At 42.5% G+C, this 13,328-nt stretch overlaps 4 protein-coding genes across 4 annotated transcripts; 3 read left to right on the plus strand and 1 right to left on the minus strand.

Annotated features, from left to right (window-relative positions):
* Positions 1-508: 508 nt before the first annotated feature.
* LOC115624882 lies at positions 509-1,016 on the plus strand. Its single transcript, XM_030519728.1, has 2 exons — positions 509-670; positions 733-1,016. Exons 1-2 carry the CDS (start codon positions 598-600, stop codon positions 1,014-1,016), a joined length of 357 nt encoding a protein of 118 aa, XP_030375588.1. The 5' UTR covers positions 509-597.
* On the minus strand, positions 775-2,408 carry LOC115624730 (high mobility group protein 20A). Its single transcript, XM_030519556.1, has 2 exons — positions 1,938-2,408; positions 775-1,885 (listed from the first exon to the last, which is right to left on the minus strand). Exons 1-2 carry the CDS (start codon positions 2,390-2,392, stop codon positions 1,159-1,161), a joined length of 1,182 nt encoding a protein of 393 aa, XP_030375416.1. The 5' UTR covers positions 2,393-2,408; the 3' UTR covers positions 775-1,158.
* A 134-nt stretch (positions 2,409-2,542) lies between these two features.
* LOC115624576 lies at positions 2,543-9,605 on the plus strand. The gene is made up of 4 exons (XM_030519310.1): positions 2,543-3,146; positions 3,204-4,100; positions 4,393-5,456; positions 5,584-9,605. The coding sequence occupies exons 1-4, from the start codon at positions 2,660-2,662 to the stop codon at positions 9,565-9,567; spliced, it is 6,432 nt and encodes a 2,143-aa protein (XP_030375170.1). The 5' UTR covers positions 2,543-2,659; the 3' UTR covers positions 9,568-9,605.
* A 2,296-nt stretch (positions 9,606-11,901) lies between these two features.
* LOC115624828 (PIH1 domain-containing protein 1-like) lies at positions 11,902-13,098 on the plus strand. Its single transcript, XM_030519674.1, has one exon. The coding sequence runs from the start codon at positions 11,946-11,948 to the stop codon at positions 12,924-12,926; it is 981 nt and encodes a 326-aa protein (XP_030375534.1). The 5' UTR covers positions 11,902-11,945; the 3' UTR covers positions 12,927-13,098.
* The last annotated feature ends 230 nt before the right edge of the window (positions 13,099-13,328 follow it).

The following is a 13,328-nucleotide window of genomic DNA, read 5'->3' on the forward strand; positions in this document are numbered from 1 at the left end:
TTAAGTTTTGTTTTTATCAGTTGATAAAATTGCAGATTACAAATATTTGTAAAATGTTGATATTTTATATTAAAAAATTAATATCACTTATCATTACATTTTAAGGGTTGAAAAGTTTATTAGCCACCGAGTTTTTGCTTCTTACGAATTGAGCTGCATTGGATTTCACTATTTACTAAAACGGAGAACTTTGCTATTTGCTTATATGTACTCGTATATGCATTTATGACATATAAAACGTGATTTGGAAAAGCCGAATGACAAAAACTATATTGGAAGATTAAAAGTAGTAAAAAGATATTTGAGTACACAATCTATTGGAAGAGATGGGGCTGTTCAAATAACTAACTAATGCAATAAGTTTCTTCACCTGAAGCTTTACAGAGTTCAAGCCAGGGATATGTAAGTATTATTTCAGCATGAATTCGTATTTTATTTAGTATATTAAAAATGTCCAAGTTACAGTTGAATTTATTATAAATTTGTTATAGCATAGTAAACTGGGTCATTGAAGTCAGTAAAGACCAATTTTCAAAAATTTTCCAAGTCATTTGGTTCGTAGCGTATATTTAGTCTCAAAAAAAAAACAACACTAAAATGATTTACGCGATGCTACAGGCCGTGTCAACGGCGATTTACACAACCTTCTCCACATTGTGGCACATTGAACGTAAGGTCTTATATGTATATAGTTAGTCATTTTAAATGCAGAACGCGGTTGTTATTTTACAGAGCTGCTTATAAACTTTATGATGTTCTGTTTTTTTCTGGTGCTGCGCATTGCCTGTCATCCTTTCATGTTGATTCCAATGCTACTGGGCGCGGTCTATTTTGTGCGCAAGATGTTGCAGCGTCGTAAGGCTCAGATGGGAACCGAGCTTGCGGCTAGTCGGATAATGCCGGCGCGCACTCCTCGGATACGTTCCTATCGTAGCGCTGGAAGCTTGTCGTCACGCAGTCGTGATAGTATTGCCAGCGGGGGCAACGCCTCCGAGGAGGAACATATACATACGTAAATTATTTCCAAGTTGTAAAGAATTTATTAAAAGAAGAATATACATAATGTAGATGCATATTATTTTCCAATTAATTTTATATTGCTAATAGTTGAACTTTGCTGATAAACTCTTATCGATTCAATACTGTTTGTTGCAGGGCTCACGACTTTTGAAGATCAGTAAAATCTACATTGAGTAGCAAATCTCGCGCTAGTTGAAATGTGGGATCATTCTGACCCGTAGCTGTAGTGGTCAAGTCTGCCAGGTGCTGCATATACCTATCAAGGTTATCTTCTGTTGGCCCATTGATACTGAGCGCGGGCAGGCCAACGCCGCGCAGTGCGAGTATTAACTTTTGACGCAACGCCTTGTTGTAGGCTTTTAGGATTTTGGTTTCTTCCTGCAATTCGGCCACTTCGCCCGTAATTTTCGCGCTTCCGGCCTTTGTGTTTTCCACATGCTGTCCGAGAACATCATTTTGCTGCTCCAAATCGGTTTTGGTTTTGCGCAGGGTGCGTAGCTCAATTTCAACATTTCGGTTGTGATCAAGGAATTCGTTTGTAAAGATGGGTATTTCTGTTGCTGTGTAAGGGCGGGTAACTGCCGGGGTGTGGGCTGCGGATGGCGGGAGGGTCTGCAAAACCGACAGGTCATCCGGGTTTGAATTAGTACCAGATTGACGCTTGACCTCCGCACACTTAGGGCCTTGTTTTTTGCTAGTACCAGCGCCGCTGTTGTTGGTGCTAATGTTGTTGTTGGACTTTTCTTTGTTTCCACCAATCTTTTGGTCCACTGTCGCAGAGTTATTGGACTTATTGATTTTGGCCAGTTCACTGTTCCAGATATCGGGATGCTCTTTTAAAAATTTATTCAATTCCTCGTGATATCTAGAAATATAAAAGTTGAATACAAAATCTACTAAAGTATTCTTACGCTTACTTGGCTCTATCCTTGGCTGCTGCATCCAGATACGGAGCCTTGCGCTCATCGGGCAACGCTTGCCATTCCTCGCCAATCATCTTGGTGTGCTCCAGGGCAGTACGGTTAGGGTAATCCCGTCGCAGCATCTCTCGGCGGTCGTTCATGAAGCGCACATATCCATTTAATGGCATTTTGGGTGCACCAGCTACATTTATGCGTCGTTGCTTCAGTTTTCTGATATCTGGTTCAATGCTGGTGTCAGTGCCAGCTACGGTGCGACGAGCTTTAGGACTGCATTTATTTTTTCCTGCTTTTCCCGCCGGCTTTTCATCTGTCATGCTAATGTTGTTTTCGCCATGGCCCACTTCACCAAGATTTATTGACTTCGAGAGCTGCTCTTGCATAGCTTCAACAGTGGAATCTTCAGACACACCTGTGGGTTCTTCGGCAGTGTTTGTTTGTTCTTTTTCCATTTTTTCAGCACTTAAACTCGGATTTTCCGTCATAGCTGCAAAATGAATTCAAACATACATACATACATAAAGGCAATAAGAGAACGAGGGCTGCTGATGCAAATTTAGAAAAGCCGACTCAACGATGTGGCAACTCTGCCGACACAGCGTTTTGATAAGAAGAAGCACGCACACGTGCAACTGGAGTAAACGATTTTCCTTTCTTAAATTCTGCATAAGAATATATATAACTAAATATATGTGAAATATAGAAATTTAATTTGTAAGATGGCCATACAAGCGAATAGGCGCAAGAGAAAACATGAGACCGCCGATGGTATAGATGATGGTGAAGGGGCAGTGCCCAAAAAACAGATGAAGCAGTTCCACACGCCAAAAAAGGAAAAGGCTGAGCTGGGAGAAGCCGAACAGGAACAGGCCGATAGTGGGCTGGCTGATGTCGATGAAGTGGATACAAATCACTCTCCAAAGAAAAAGTCAAAAAAAGCCAAAGCTGCCACAAGTGTAGAAGCAGCTAAAAATGTTGACGGTGGTCAACAGGTGGAATTACAAACGCCCACCAAAAAGTCAAAACGCAAGCATGGGCAGAAAAATGAAGGTTCTTTTGAGGCCATGGAATTAACTGAAAATGGCTATCTTCATGAAAACCTTGACTCGGGTACTGGCTATGAGGAAGAGCCGAAAGTGCGTTTTCCAAATGACTTCAAAATGATGCACTTTCGCAGCCGGCTACGGACCAAAAACTTTATTACCGGTGGGTGTATAGATATAGATATAAAGGCATAGGTATTAACGAAAATTCTTTACACAGAACTTCGTCATTTTTTGTATATGTGTGACACGCGTCCAAAAATTGTGGCCAAGTACATTGAGAAGCGTGGAAAACCGTTGGAACTTGCAGAGGCTTTCGAACGCATCGATAAAAGCAATGTGCTTCACCTAAGCTATCTGTGTGAAGCACTGCAGCGCGTTGTGATGGAGATACTGGTCAATCAAAAGAGTCACATGGAGTCTGCGGCACATGGTTGTCGGTACTTTTTAAAGGCCCATGGTGCCGTCGTAGAGCAGCTGTTGCAGTCGGCCAACCCGAAACATCGCCGCAATGCACTTAAACTGTTGACGGCCATTGTGTGTGTAGAACCCCAACTTGGTCGGCAAGTGCTTAGCTCCTACGATACACTCTCCAACACCAAAACAGGGACGCATTTGCTCTCTCATTCGCGTTCAGATTGTAACGAGGAGGACACGGTGCGCAAAGCCTACATACACTTTGTACTGGCTTTTCTTGTCGACGGAAACACGCTGCTAATACGAAATATACTGGACAAGGGACACCTGATCACATTGCTAGCCGGTGGTTTACTTTACGACGATCATGTGACAGTGTGTGTGGTGCTCAATGCCTTGCGACAATACGTGCTCGAGTGCCCAGAAATTTCCAAGACGAAGAAAATTCTTGTATTCGATGCTGAATGCTGCAAGCATTTACGGCGTCTCTACGACTGGCTTGGCCCAAAGGCCCTTATTTCGCACTTCAGTGGCAAACGCATAAACAATTCTGAGCTAATGCAGTTGGCTGCTCCCGAAGAACGGGAAGCTGTGGCTACGGCCACACACTCACTTCTCCTGATGCTATTTACTTCTCGTAAGCACGGCATCGCCTTTGATGCTGTGACACACTACCGCCAAAAGCACAATTCCCTACAAGGTAAGCCAATGGTATTGTTACAAAATTTATAGTAGCTTTCGTTTTAAGTAGACGAGTTATTCAAAAGGTAATTTTAATAATTATTTCATATCATATCGCCTGTTTTTTGTTTAAACTCCAGAACTTTTTGTACTGCATTTAAAGTTTTTAGGCATTTGTAATGTCATATAAAATGCAGCTTTATTTAAGCTTTATTTATTTGTTAAATTGGAAAGGCCGAATGCAATCCCAAACCTTTTAGTTTGTAGTGGTATTGTGCATTAAACTTCTTCATAAACTATTTCTTTTGCAGGAAAAATGATCGGCACACTTCACCGTCCTTATGAAAATTGGCGAAAGATTGAGTTGATAACGGAGACGTTACGCGCTTGTCCAGAACTGGCACGCCATACTGTACGCAACTATGCGAGCCTACTAAGTCCCACCAATGCTACAATGAGTAACTTAACACATGCGGCCGAATTGCTCACAAAAATCATTCAGTCTGTGCCTCCAGAGGCCATTGCGCCGGCCATGCAAAAAATGACATTGACGGACTTGAGCTACTGGATCAAGGAAGTTTGCTTGCCTATTGAGGCTTTACTCATAACGGTCAGTCAACAAATATTAAGGCACAAAGACTATTGTGTGCGCATAGCAGTCAATCGATTACTGCTTGCCATGATGACCCAATACAGCAATTATATAAGTGCGATTGCACGGCGTGAAAAATCCAAGCACGCAATCAACTCGCTGCGTCGTTTCAAATTCGAACTGTTAAATCATGTGCTCGTTAACTTCCCCACTGTGGAAAGCATACTTTTCTCTCTCTCTATCTCCATAAATGATCAGCTGGTGGAGTCCGTCAATGTGCTGGAACATTTGTCTGTAACTTTGGACTTGGTGCTGCTTATGTGCAAGGAGAATCGCGCATTTGTCAATCGAACGAGTAAAATTTTGGACTATTTGGATGTACTTCGTCCTCTTTACGAACTTGATTTTGATGATCTGAAAAAAGGGGTCACCAAGGAAATGCAAGTTAAGAACGATACGCAGCCACTATCGAAGCAGCTGGACATAGTGTCGAAAATGAAATTGGAAATAAAGTCCATTAAGACGATCTTACTGTTGTTTCCAGGAACGCTTCAGCCACAGGAACAACTTTTTGAGAAGGTTTTGCGCTCCTTTGTGCGCGCCTATCTCCTCCAGGACTCAGAGCTTAGTGCTGAGGCTGGTAATGTACTACATCGCCTCTTTTACAATACTGGCATATTCGATTCCTGTCGCTATGAAATCGATCTGTGGCTGGAGGCATTGCATGGCTTCGATTCAGAAATAGTGGACAATGTGCTTTCCATATTGTTGAATGTTTTTCGGGTGAGTTATTGCGACATATGCGAGAATTGTGGTGAATCGGAAGAAATCGTAGAACTGGAAGGATTTAAAATTTGCCACTACAATTTACAGAGAGGAAGTTCAAATGTTAATTTTTATTTCGTTGCAGCTAGATTTTAGTGTGGTGGAGCTACCTGAGATAATAGTGCGTGAAACCGCTAGCAATGTGGAAAATTTGGAGCAACTTTTTAAACAAATCGAAGAGGGACAAACGGTGCAGGCCTATGTTGAGACATTAACGCTGAGCAAGCTGATGCCCTTGATACTGCAGGGTGTGTCAATTGAGCCACCCTACGATGCCTACTTCGAGTTGGTGTTTGTATTGCTCTACCACTACCATACAAAACCGGAGCAAGTGCAGCAACTCTATTCACAGCACTTGCAAATCCATAACAATTACATGCAGAGCTGGTTACAATTGGAGAGTGCGCAATCGCAACCGGAAATGCTGGATGCAAGCGTGGTCAAACAGTGGCCCCTGATGGCGAATTTGCAGGAGGCACTTTTCTCTGCGGAATCGCCGAAATTTGAGAGTTTATTTAAACCAGCAAAAAATAATAGTTTGCAGTTTAAATTGAAGCTTGAAAATGGAGAGATTGTGCATCTGCATCATAGCTTGGAAAATACATCACGCATTATGTTGTATGTCCAGGTGTTGCTGTTCCATGTAGCCCAACTTATGGCGAAACAACAACTGAGCTTTAAGATATCCGAACAGGCCGCATTATACATGAAGCGATTACTGCAAATTGCCGCTCAATTGGATCTGAATAAGCCAGAAACGCATGAGAATGAGGAGGAGCAACAAACGCATGTGCAACGTTTGTTACACTACATATATGGAGTGCGTCTCAGTCAAATGCAGCTAACTAAGCTCTTCAGTAGCGAAAACAATGACCAACTGCTGCACTATGTTCATTTTTTGCGCCTACTAACGGAACACTGCCGCACGCTGCCCAACTTTGCCTCATATACCGGAAACTATCGCTTGAAAGTAGTTAATGCATTGGATATAGCACTGAGCACCAGGAAAGAAGTTGGCGAAGAAGCCATACAGCTGCTCGAATGTGTGGAGTTGGTTAAGGTATTTGAACTCAATGCCGAAGAATGTATGCAAATGTTGGCGCTGCTGACGTCAAAGCTGCAATCGGCCGACTATTTTGTTCATGCGAAGGCAACACATTACTACGAACTGTTGCTGCACTTACTGAAGCGTTTGGCTGCACTGCAGCAGCCTGTTGATTGTCGCGAAATCATGACCAAGTTGCGTCTCTATTATGCGGACTATTGTGGAGAACTATCTGGACTAGTTGGTGAGCAGCAGCTTGAACAATTGGAGGTGGCACTATGCGACTTTCTTCTGCACTATCATCATCATATTGCAGACTGCGATGCAGAATTTTTTGGATGCTTCTTTGGTGCGGCGCGAAAGTTGAGCAAATCGGCCGTACGCTTGGCTTCTTTGCTGCTGCAGCGAAATGAAAATTTGGCTCCAAAATTCAGCACTTTACTGTTGGAACATGTGGAGCAAAAAGAGTTGATATATCCTTTGTTAGATGTGGCGTTTAGTTGTAAATATACTCTGGAGACGAACTTGCTGCAACGCTGCTATCAAGTATACAAATCTGGCCTGCTTAAATCCATAGAAAAGCCTCAAAAGGCTGCACTTATTTATCGCGAGAATGCTGAGGCCAGTGCCGCTCTCATTGCTAATTGCATGCCAAAATCAGAGTGTGTGGATTATTGTAACAAGCAGCTGAAATTTGATGCTGTGGAATTGTATCAAATGCGGGTGCTACACGAGATTTATAAACAAGCATTTGAAGCGTCTGCCAAAAATGTGAAGCAACAGTCTGCAATATTTGTGAACTATATCAGTATACAGGTGCAAATGCTGTCTCTGGACTTGAAGAAGCAGATGGTGCAGCTGGAAAAACTGGAGCAGTTAGCTTACAATTGCTATGAATGGTGGCAGCAAATGCGCAGCGAAGAGATGCAACAAGCGCTGGACTGGAGTCGCTTGTTGAATTCGCCTCAATGGGTTAACTTTTGCAAGAGCTGTTTGAAAATGGCTCTAGCGAAGGAGGAGCAGGCTGCTGACGAAGCCAGAGACATTACAAATGGATTGCTGCTCAAGCTGTTGGCCTATTTGTGTGAACATCTTTACGAGGACTTTAGCGAAAGTCGGGAGCAACAAGAAAACACAAGCACGCCAGCTTTGCTTTATGAAATGGTGTGCACGCATTCTTGTTGCCTAGATCATCTACTGGACTATGCCAGCACCCCGACTGCAGTGAAAACACATGTGCTGCAGTTGCTCGAGACGCTGGCACGTAAGGCGCCACAGGCTTTACAGTCTGCGCATATACCCATACTGCTAGGAGCATATCAGGCGCGTCTGACCCATGCGGATCGCTTTACCCTGGCACTGCTGGAGCATTACGAACGGTACGATGTGGGCCTGGCAGCATACCGCCCTTTCATTTGGGGCGAAAGCGCCGAGGCTTTTTATGCTTTAAGAGCCACAGAAGATGAGCGTTCCAAACTGCAGAAGCAGGAAACAGCGGTGGCCCAAGTTATGTCCTTGATTGTTCCCCAACAATGCAAATATACCATAGAAAACTATCCGGTGTGGCGGGCACTGCATTCCAGCGAGCAGTTGCCCGAAGTGGAGTTTGTGCATCCACAAAAGAAAGCGTTGCGGTTTGGCAACAATACGCTGGAACACCAAGTGGAGCAGGGACAGCTAGAGTTTGAGCAGTCGGTGCGTCGGCTATGCCCCAAACGTTCGGATGTTTTTGAGAGTTGTTATGATCCCGCATTTATTGTGCCGCTAATGGTGCACTGTTTTGCTCCGGACTCTGTGGTGCGGTCACTTTGGCCTGTACAGAACGGATTGCTGGCGCTGAGCTTCTGTGCGCTGTCTTCTTTAGACAAGGACATGCGATTGGCAGCTGCCTGTTGTCAGCAACGTTATCGGGTACATTTCGAGCAGGCCAAATTCTTTGAAAAACCCTTGTGGACACAGGCTTACGACAATATACAGGCGGGGTTGAACGATCTTCGTGAATCCTGGTTGGCGCAGAGACGCACACATGGAGGCACGCCCCGTGTACCTCTTATACCCGCCCTCTTCATTGCACGCACGTTTAATCTGAGCACGGACCCCACTCACTTACTGTACAAACGGTTAATGATGTATCTGCAGCTGAAGGAGAGTTTCAACTTCCAGACGATACCGGAATTCAATGTTTTCTTTTACTCGCAAGAGGTGGAGCACCAGCAGTATCGCGAGTGGATTGTGGACCTGCTCCGTTCCGGCATTAAATGCAGTGGCGATCTCTTCCTGCTTGTGTCTACCAACACGTTCAAGGTTCTGCTTAGTTATTTTAGCTGCAACTTATCAGGGCTGGAAGTGAATCTACTAATATTGTCCCTGTTATCGACTTGTGCCAAAATACCCGGTGCCGTCAAGATCATGCTGGAGCATGTAGGTATCCTCGCCTGGTTGGCGGGTGTCATCCGTGAAACTGAGTTTTATCATTTCGACATTATCGAGGGTCTCATTACCATTGCATGCAATCTGTGGTTTTCGATGGCCGCCAACCGAACAGAGCTGCTCGACTATTCAAATTTGCAGATTCGGTTGCACCGTGTGATGCTGAGTTTCTTGCCGCTGCTCTCGGCGCGCATATCGGTGGCTGCACTAGCAAGACTGTTGAATGTGCTCCAGAAGACGTCGGCGGTCAGTGGACAGTATATGGCTCTGTCTGAGAAGCAGCTCGATTTACTGATTGACTGCGCCGCCAGGCACTGGCCCGAGCAAATATCAGGAGTTCGATATGTGCGCAGTTTTGGAGGAGCAGGTGCCTCTAAGCGGGAAGAATATTGCCGCTGGTTAGCCAACGAACAACAGTTGGATACGCATGGCGTGTTGGCACTGTCCAGTTTGCGTTCATATGTCAGCGATTGGTGGCAGGCGCACAATAATCCAAACAGAGGTTTACAGACACTAAACGATGGTAAAGGAGAAGCACAACCACAAGAGAATCAAAAGGTGCAGCAGCAGGAGGCAACAAAAGAATTACAGTAGCTATAAGGTCGCTGCAATTAGGCAAAGTTTTAAATAAATATTTGATCTATTAAACAGTGTTGTCTTTCATTTCTAATGACTATTCCCATTTTATTGTTGAGAGAGGGTCATGTTAAGCACTAGAGAGCAGCTTGATTCCATCGGAAAATTTCTTTAAGACATTACACCTAATTCTGTTTTTACACGGTGGATTGGTTCCTAAAAAAGTCATGTAAAAACAAAATCGTGTAAAAAAGACATTCCCCATATGGAAAATGTACCGTGCTAAATGGAATATAGTCGTGTAACCATATATAAAATTTTTAATTTTCAAACCGTGTAAAAACAAAATGGAGGTATTCACGACTTTTTCTGGAACCAATCTACCGTGTAAAAACATAATTCAGAGTACTCAGTACTAGAGTTGGGCACGGGCCGTGTTTTTTGTCGTGGCACTTCGTGCCACGCGTGGGCCCGCGTGTTCGTGTTGTAAATTCCGATTTCGTGCGTGGCCGTGCGTGTTCGTGTTGAGCCAAAAAGGCACGACAAAACACGCACGAGGAAACACGAAAGAACACTAAAATCGATGCTAGCTGAAATAAATGATAGCTTAAATAACGATTTAACACTTGAATCAGAAAACGAAGCACCCAATAGTCAACACGACTTTTCTAAATTTTTGGACACTAATAATTCAAAAAAAAAAAAATTAAATTGGATAGGTCAAGAATGGATATTGAAATAGATGTTTATATAAGTAGTGTTGTTGATCCAGGAATTTGTGTGCTAACATTCTGGAAAAAAGCAACAAAATTTAAAATGCTAAGGCAATTATCAAGGCATATACTCAATATCCCTGTCAGCTCTGCGTGCGTGTTTCTAAAAGTTAATTTCGTGGCCGTGTCGTGTCGGGCCGAAAATAGTCGGCCCGTGCCCATCTCTACTCTGTACATATAGTACACTGCGCGTCATCAGGTTAGCACACCTACATCAGCCGAATATAATTGCTTCTGATTTTGTTGTTGTTACCTTTAAGCTACTTTTTTGTTTTCTATTTTTCTCATCTTTGTATGCACTGTCACCTATAAAGAGAACATGTGATATCAATATACCGTTATATGATTTTTATACCCTGTACCCGTACGGTAAAAAGGGTATATTAGGTTTGTGCAAAGTATGTAACATGCGAAAGGAAGCATCTCCGACCCCATAAAGTATATACAAGTATATTCTGAATCAGCATGACGAGAGAAATTGTTCTAGACATGTCCGTCCGTCTGTCTGTCTGGATGAACGCAAGGATCTCAGAAACTATAAAAGCTAGAATAACCAAATTTGGTATTCAGATTCTCCTAGGTCCGAGAAAGGACGAGTTTATTTTATTTTTTTGAATTTTCCCCCTTCCCCCGCTACAGAATTTCGTTAATACTGCCCACATTTCAAATGCTACCTAGACCAAACATTTTTTACACATAATTTATATATAGTTATCTACTGCTGTTTAAAATATTATCCAATTCGGTCAATTCTAAGAAAAGTTATTAGCGAAACAAATTCTCTCCAGTACAACACTCCCAAACTGCAGCAACAAGTTCGCTCTTCTTCCTGGTTTTGCTTCTGCTATGTGCGCATATAACTCAGTGATGGAAGTTTGTCTGGGAACAACACTGTATACAATTTCTTACTTAAAAAGTCAGGATATGGTAAAAATAATAAATGCGGTAATAAAGTGATAGCCGATGCTGATAAAAGAGTTATTTTCAGAGAAGCACCTACTGTTGAAAGGGTGATAAGGAATGCGCCACATTTGAAAAGATTGAAAAAAAAACCTTAACGATGCTCGAAGGGAAATACTATTAAATCAAATTCTATTATTTCCATGATCTTCGAATGGAGAAGCATCAGTTGGATCGCCTTGGCGGTGTAATGCTGGGGGGAGCTATCTTCTATTATGGTACGTGCGAGTTGCAATTTTTGAACAAATTGTATCTATGAGATCATTCTCAACAAGGAAGGATCGACTCATTATTAAAATTATAAAGAAATTTTTAAATTAGTTACTATATAAGTTTAAAAATATAAAAATAACGTACATATACTGACGATGCTACGGAAAAATCCTATTATCAGGAAAGTGGGGGGAAAATCAAAAAAATAAAAGAAACTTCAACAGCATCAGTCGGACAGAAAGTCCTACAAGGTTGGCTCAGCTCGTCTTGTCATGCTGATCTAGAATATACTTGTACTTATATATTTTGTAAGGTCTGCCAATATTGCCCAGAATATTCTGTCAAATAAGAATATACTTGTATAACATTGAAATCTCTTTGGTTTTTCGTCACAAAAATTTGAATTAAAGAAATTGTAATACCTTAAAAGATTTTTGGATATTAATAACAATGTCTGGCCCGTCGAAATTTCTCAAAGGAAGTGACGCGCAGGACCTCTGTTTTGTGCGTAATGAACTCGAGGAGAACATAAGTCAGTTGCTCAACGGCGCCGGGTCATCTGGAAACGTGACACCTCGGGAGCCCTTGATAGTACAACCCAAGCCGGGGTTCTGTGTCAAAAGCTTCAAAGTGAATACCAATGAGAAATTCTTCATGAACGTTTGCCAAGCTCCCGAGGTGCCATCTCCAAGAGATGTGACCGAAATCGAGCTTATTGAAATATTGCAATCGCCAACACCGGACTGGCGTGTGCCGATGAGCCTGTCGGAGCCACGAAATACCAAGGATCGTTCCGGCAACACCGTCGAAGTTTGCGACATAGCCATAAACCCAGGCTTTTTGAAAAAAATCAAGAGATCGCAATTTTTCAACAATTTCTTTTTGAACCTCGTTTCCGAGGCACTAAGTGAGAAATACAACATACAAATATCAATGGAAAGGATTATCATACTTAATAATCGCAAATTTATTGACACGCTCGTCTCGCACCGTGTGCGAAACGATGATGACAGTGAAAAATACGGACATACGGACGGATGTGGAGGGCAAAAACAATTGTTGGTGCAGGAGATTGATGAACAGGAGTTGGAAAACCTTTCAAAAAAGAGCGAAGATGTTCGTGCAGATAACTCAGTTAAATTAAAAAGAGCCATTCCTAAGGTTAATTCCAAGAATTTTGAATATAAGCTTCGTGCTAGAGTTAAGGATGATGTCGCAGAAGAAATTTATGCTGAACTGTATTTGCCAAACTGCATATCTTCACAAGAACTGAGCGTGGATATTGGCGAGGATCGGATTTTGGTCGAGTCTTTAAAGTATGGAATAGTTTTCGACAAGTTTCTCAATTATCGCTTGCACCAAGAGCGTGCTCAGGCACTGTTCGATAAAACAAGTAAAATGCTTCAGATACGCATTCCAGTTATTGAATAACATTTTCCCTATCCCAAAACATTGAACACATTTCCAATTTAAGCGATGTACTATACTATATACTAATTTTATTGAACTTATGTGTGGTTTCTTTATTGCAATCGCTATTTCTTTGCATGATCGTTATAAATAAAATGAAGGAACGAGCCTTTGGATCGGCAAGGAAAATCCAGGGAAAATGTGTTTAAATTCTGTCTGCCCGTTGAAAAGAAAGGTACCAAGGAACAATTTGCTAATGTTGACGCCATTATTATGTAATTTTTTCGTGGGGTAGAGGAAAGGCGTGTTGCTGGCAGCCACGAGGGTGGTCATTTGTATAGCGAGCCACAAATGTAACCGTAGCCGTAGCTCGGAGTTTTTGACAGTTTCCGCGTCATTTTTCTATGGCATGTCGTCTGGCAA

The sequence above is a fragment of the Scaptodrosophila lebanonensis genome, unplaced genomic scaffold, assembly GCF_003285725.1.
Source record: "Scaptodrosophila lebanonensis strain 11010-0011.00,11010-0021.00 unplaced genomic scaffold, SlebRS2 tig00000061-arrow-pilon, whole genome shotgun sequence".
Classification (NCBI taxonomy): Eukaryota; Metazoa; Arthropoda; class Insecta; order Diptera; family Drosophilidae; genus Scaptodrosophila; species Scaptodrosophila lebanonensis.

Coding starts and splice junctions, on each gene's coding strand:
- LOC115624882 (XM_030519728.1), top strand. CDS start 598: ATGATTTACGCGATGCTACAGGCCGTGTCAACGGCGATTTACACAACC. Junction 671..732: donor CACATTGTGGCACATTGAAC/GTAAGGTCTTAT, acceptor GTTATTTTACAG/AGCTGCTTATAAACTTTATG.
- LOC115624730 (XM_030519556.1), bottom strand. CDS start 2,392: ATGGAAAAAGAACAAACAAACACTGCCGAAGAACCCACAGGTGTGTCT. Junction 1,886..1,937: donor GCAGCCAAGGATAGAGCCAA/GTAAGCGTAAGA, acceptor TTATATTTCTAG/ATATCACGAGGAATTGAATA.
- LOC115624576 (XM_030519310.1), top strand. CDS start 2,660: ATGGCCATACAAGCGAATAGGCGCAAGAGAAAACATGAGACCGCCGAT. Junction 3,147..3,203: donor GACCAAAAACTTTATTACCG/GTGGGTGTATAG, acceptor TTCTTTACACAG/AACTTCGTCATTTTTTGTAT. Junction 4,101..4,392: donor AAAGCACAATTCCCTACAAG/GTAAGCCAATGG, acceptor TTTCTTTTGCAG/GAAAAATGATCGGCACACTT.
- LOC115624828 (XM_030519674.1), top strand. CDS start 11,946: ATGTCTGGCCCGTCGAAATTTCTCAAAGGAAGTGACGCGCAGGACCTC.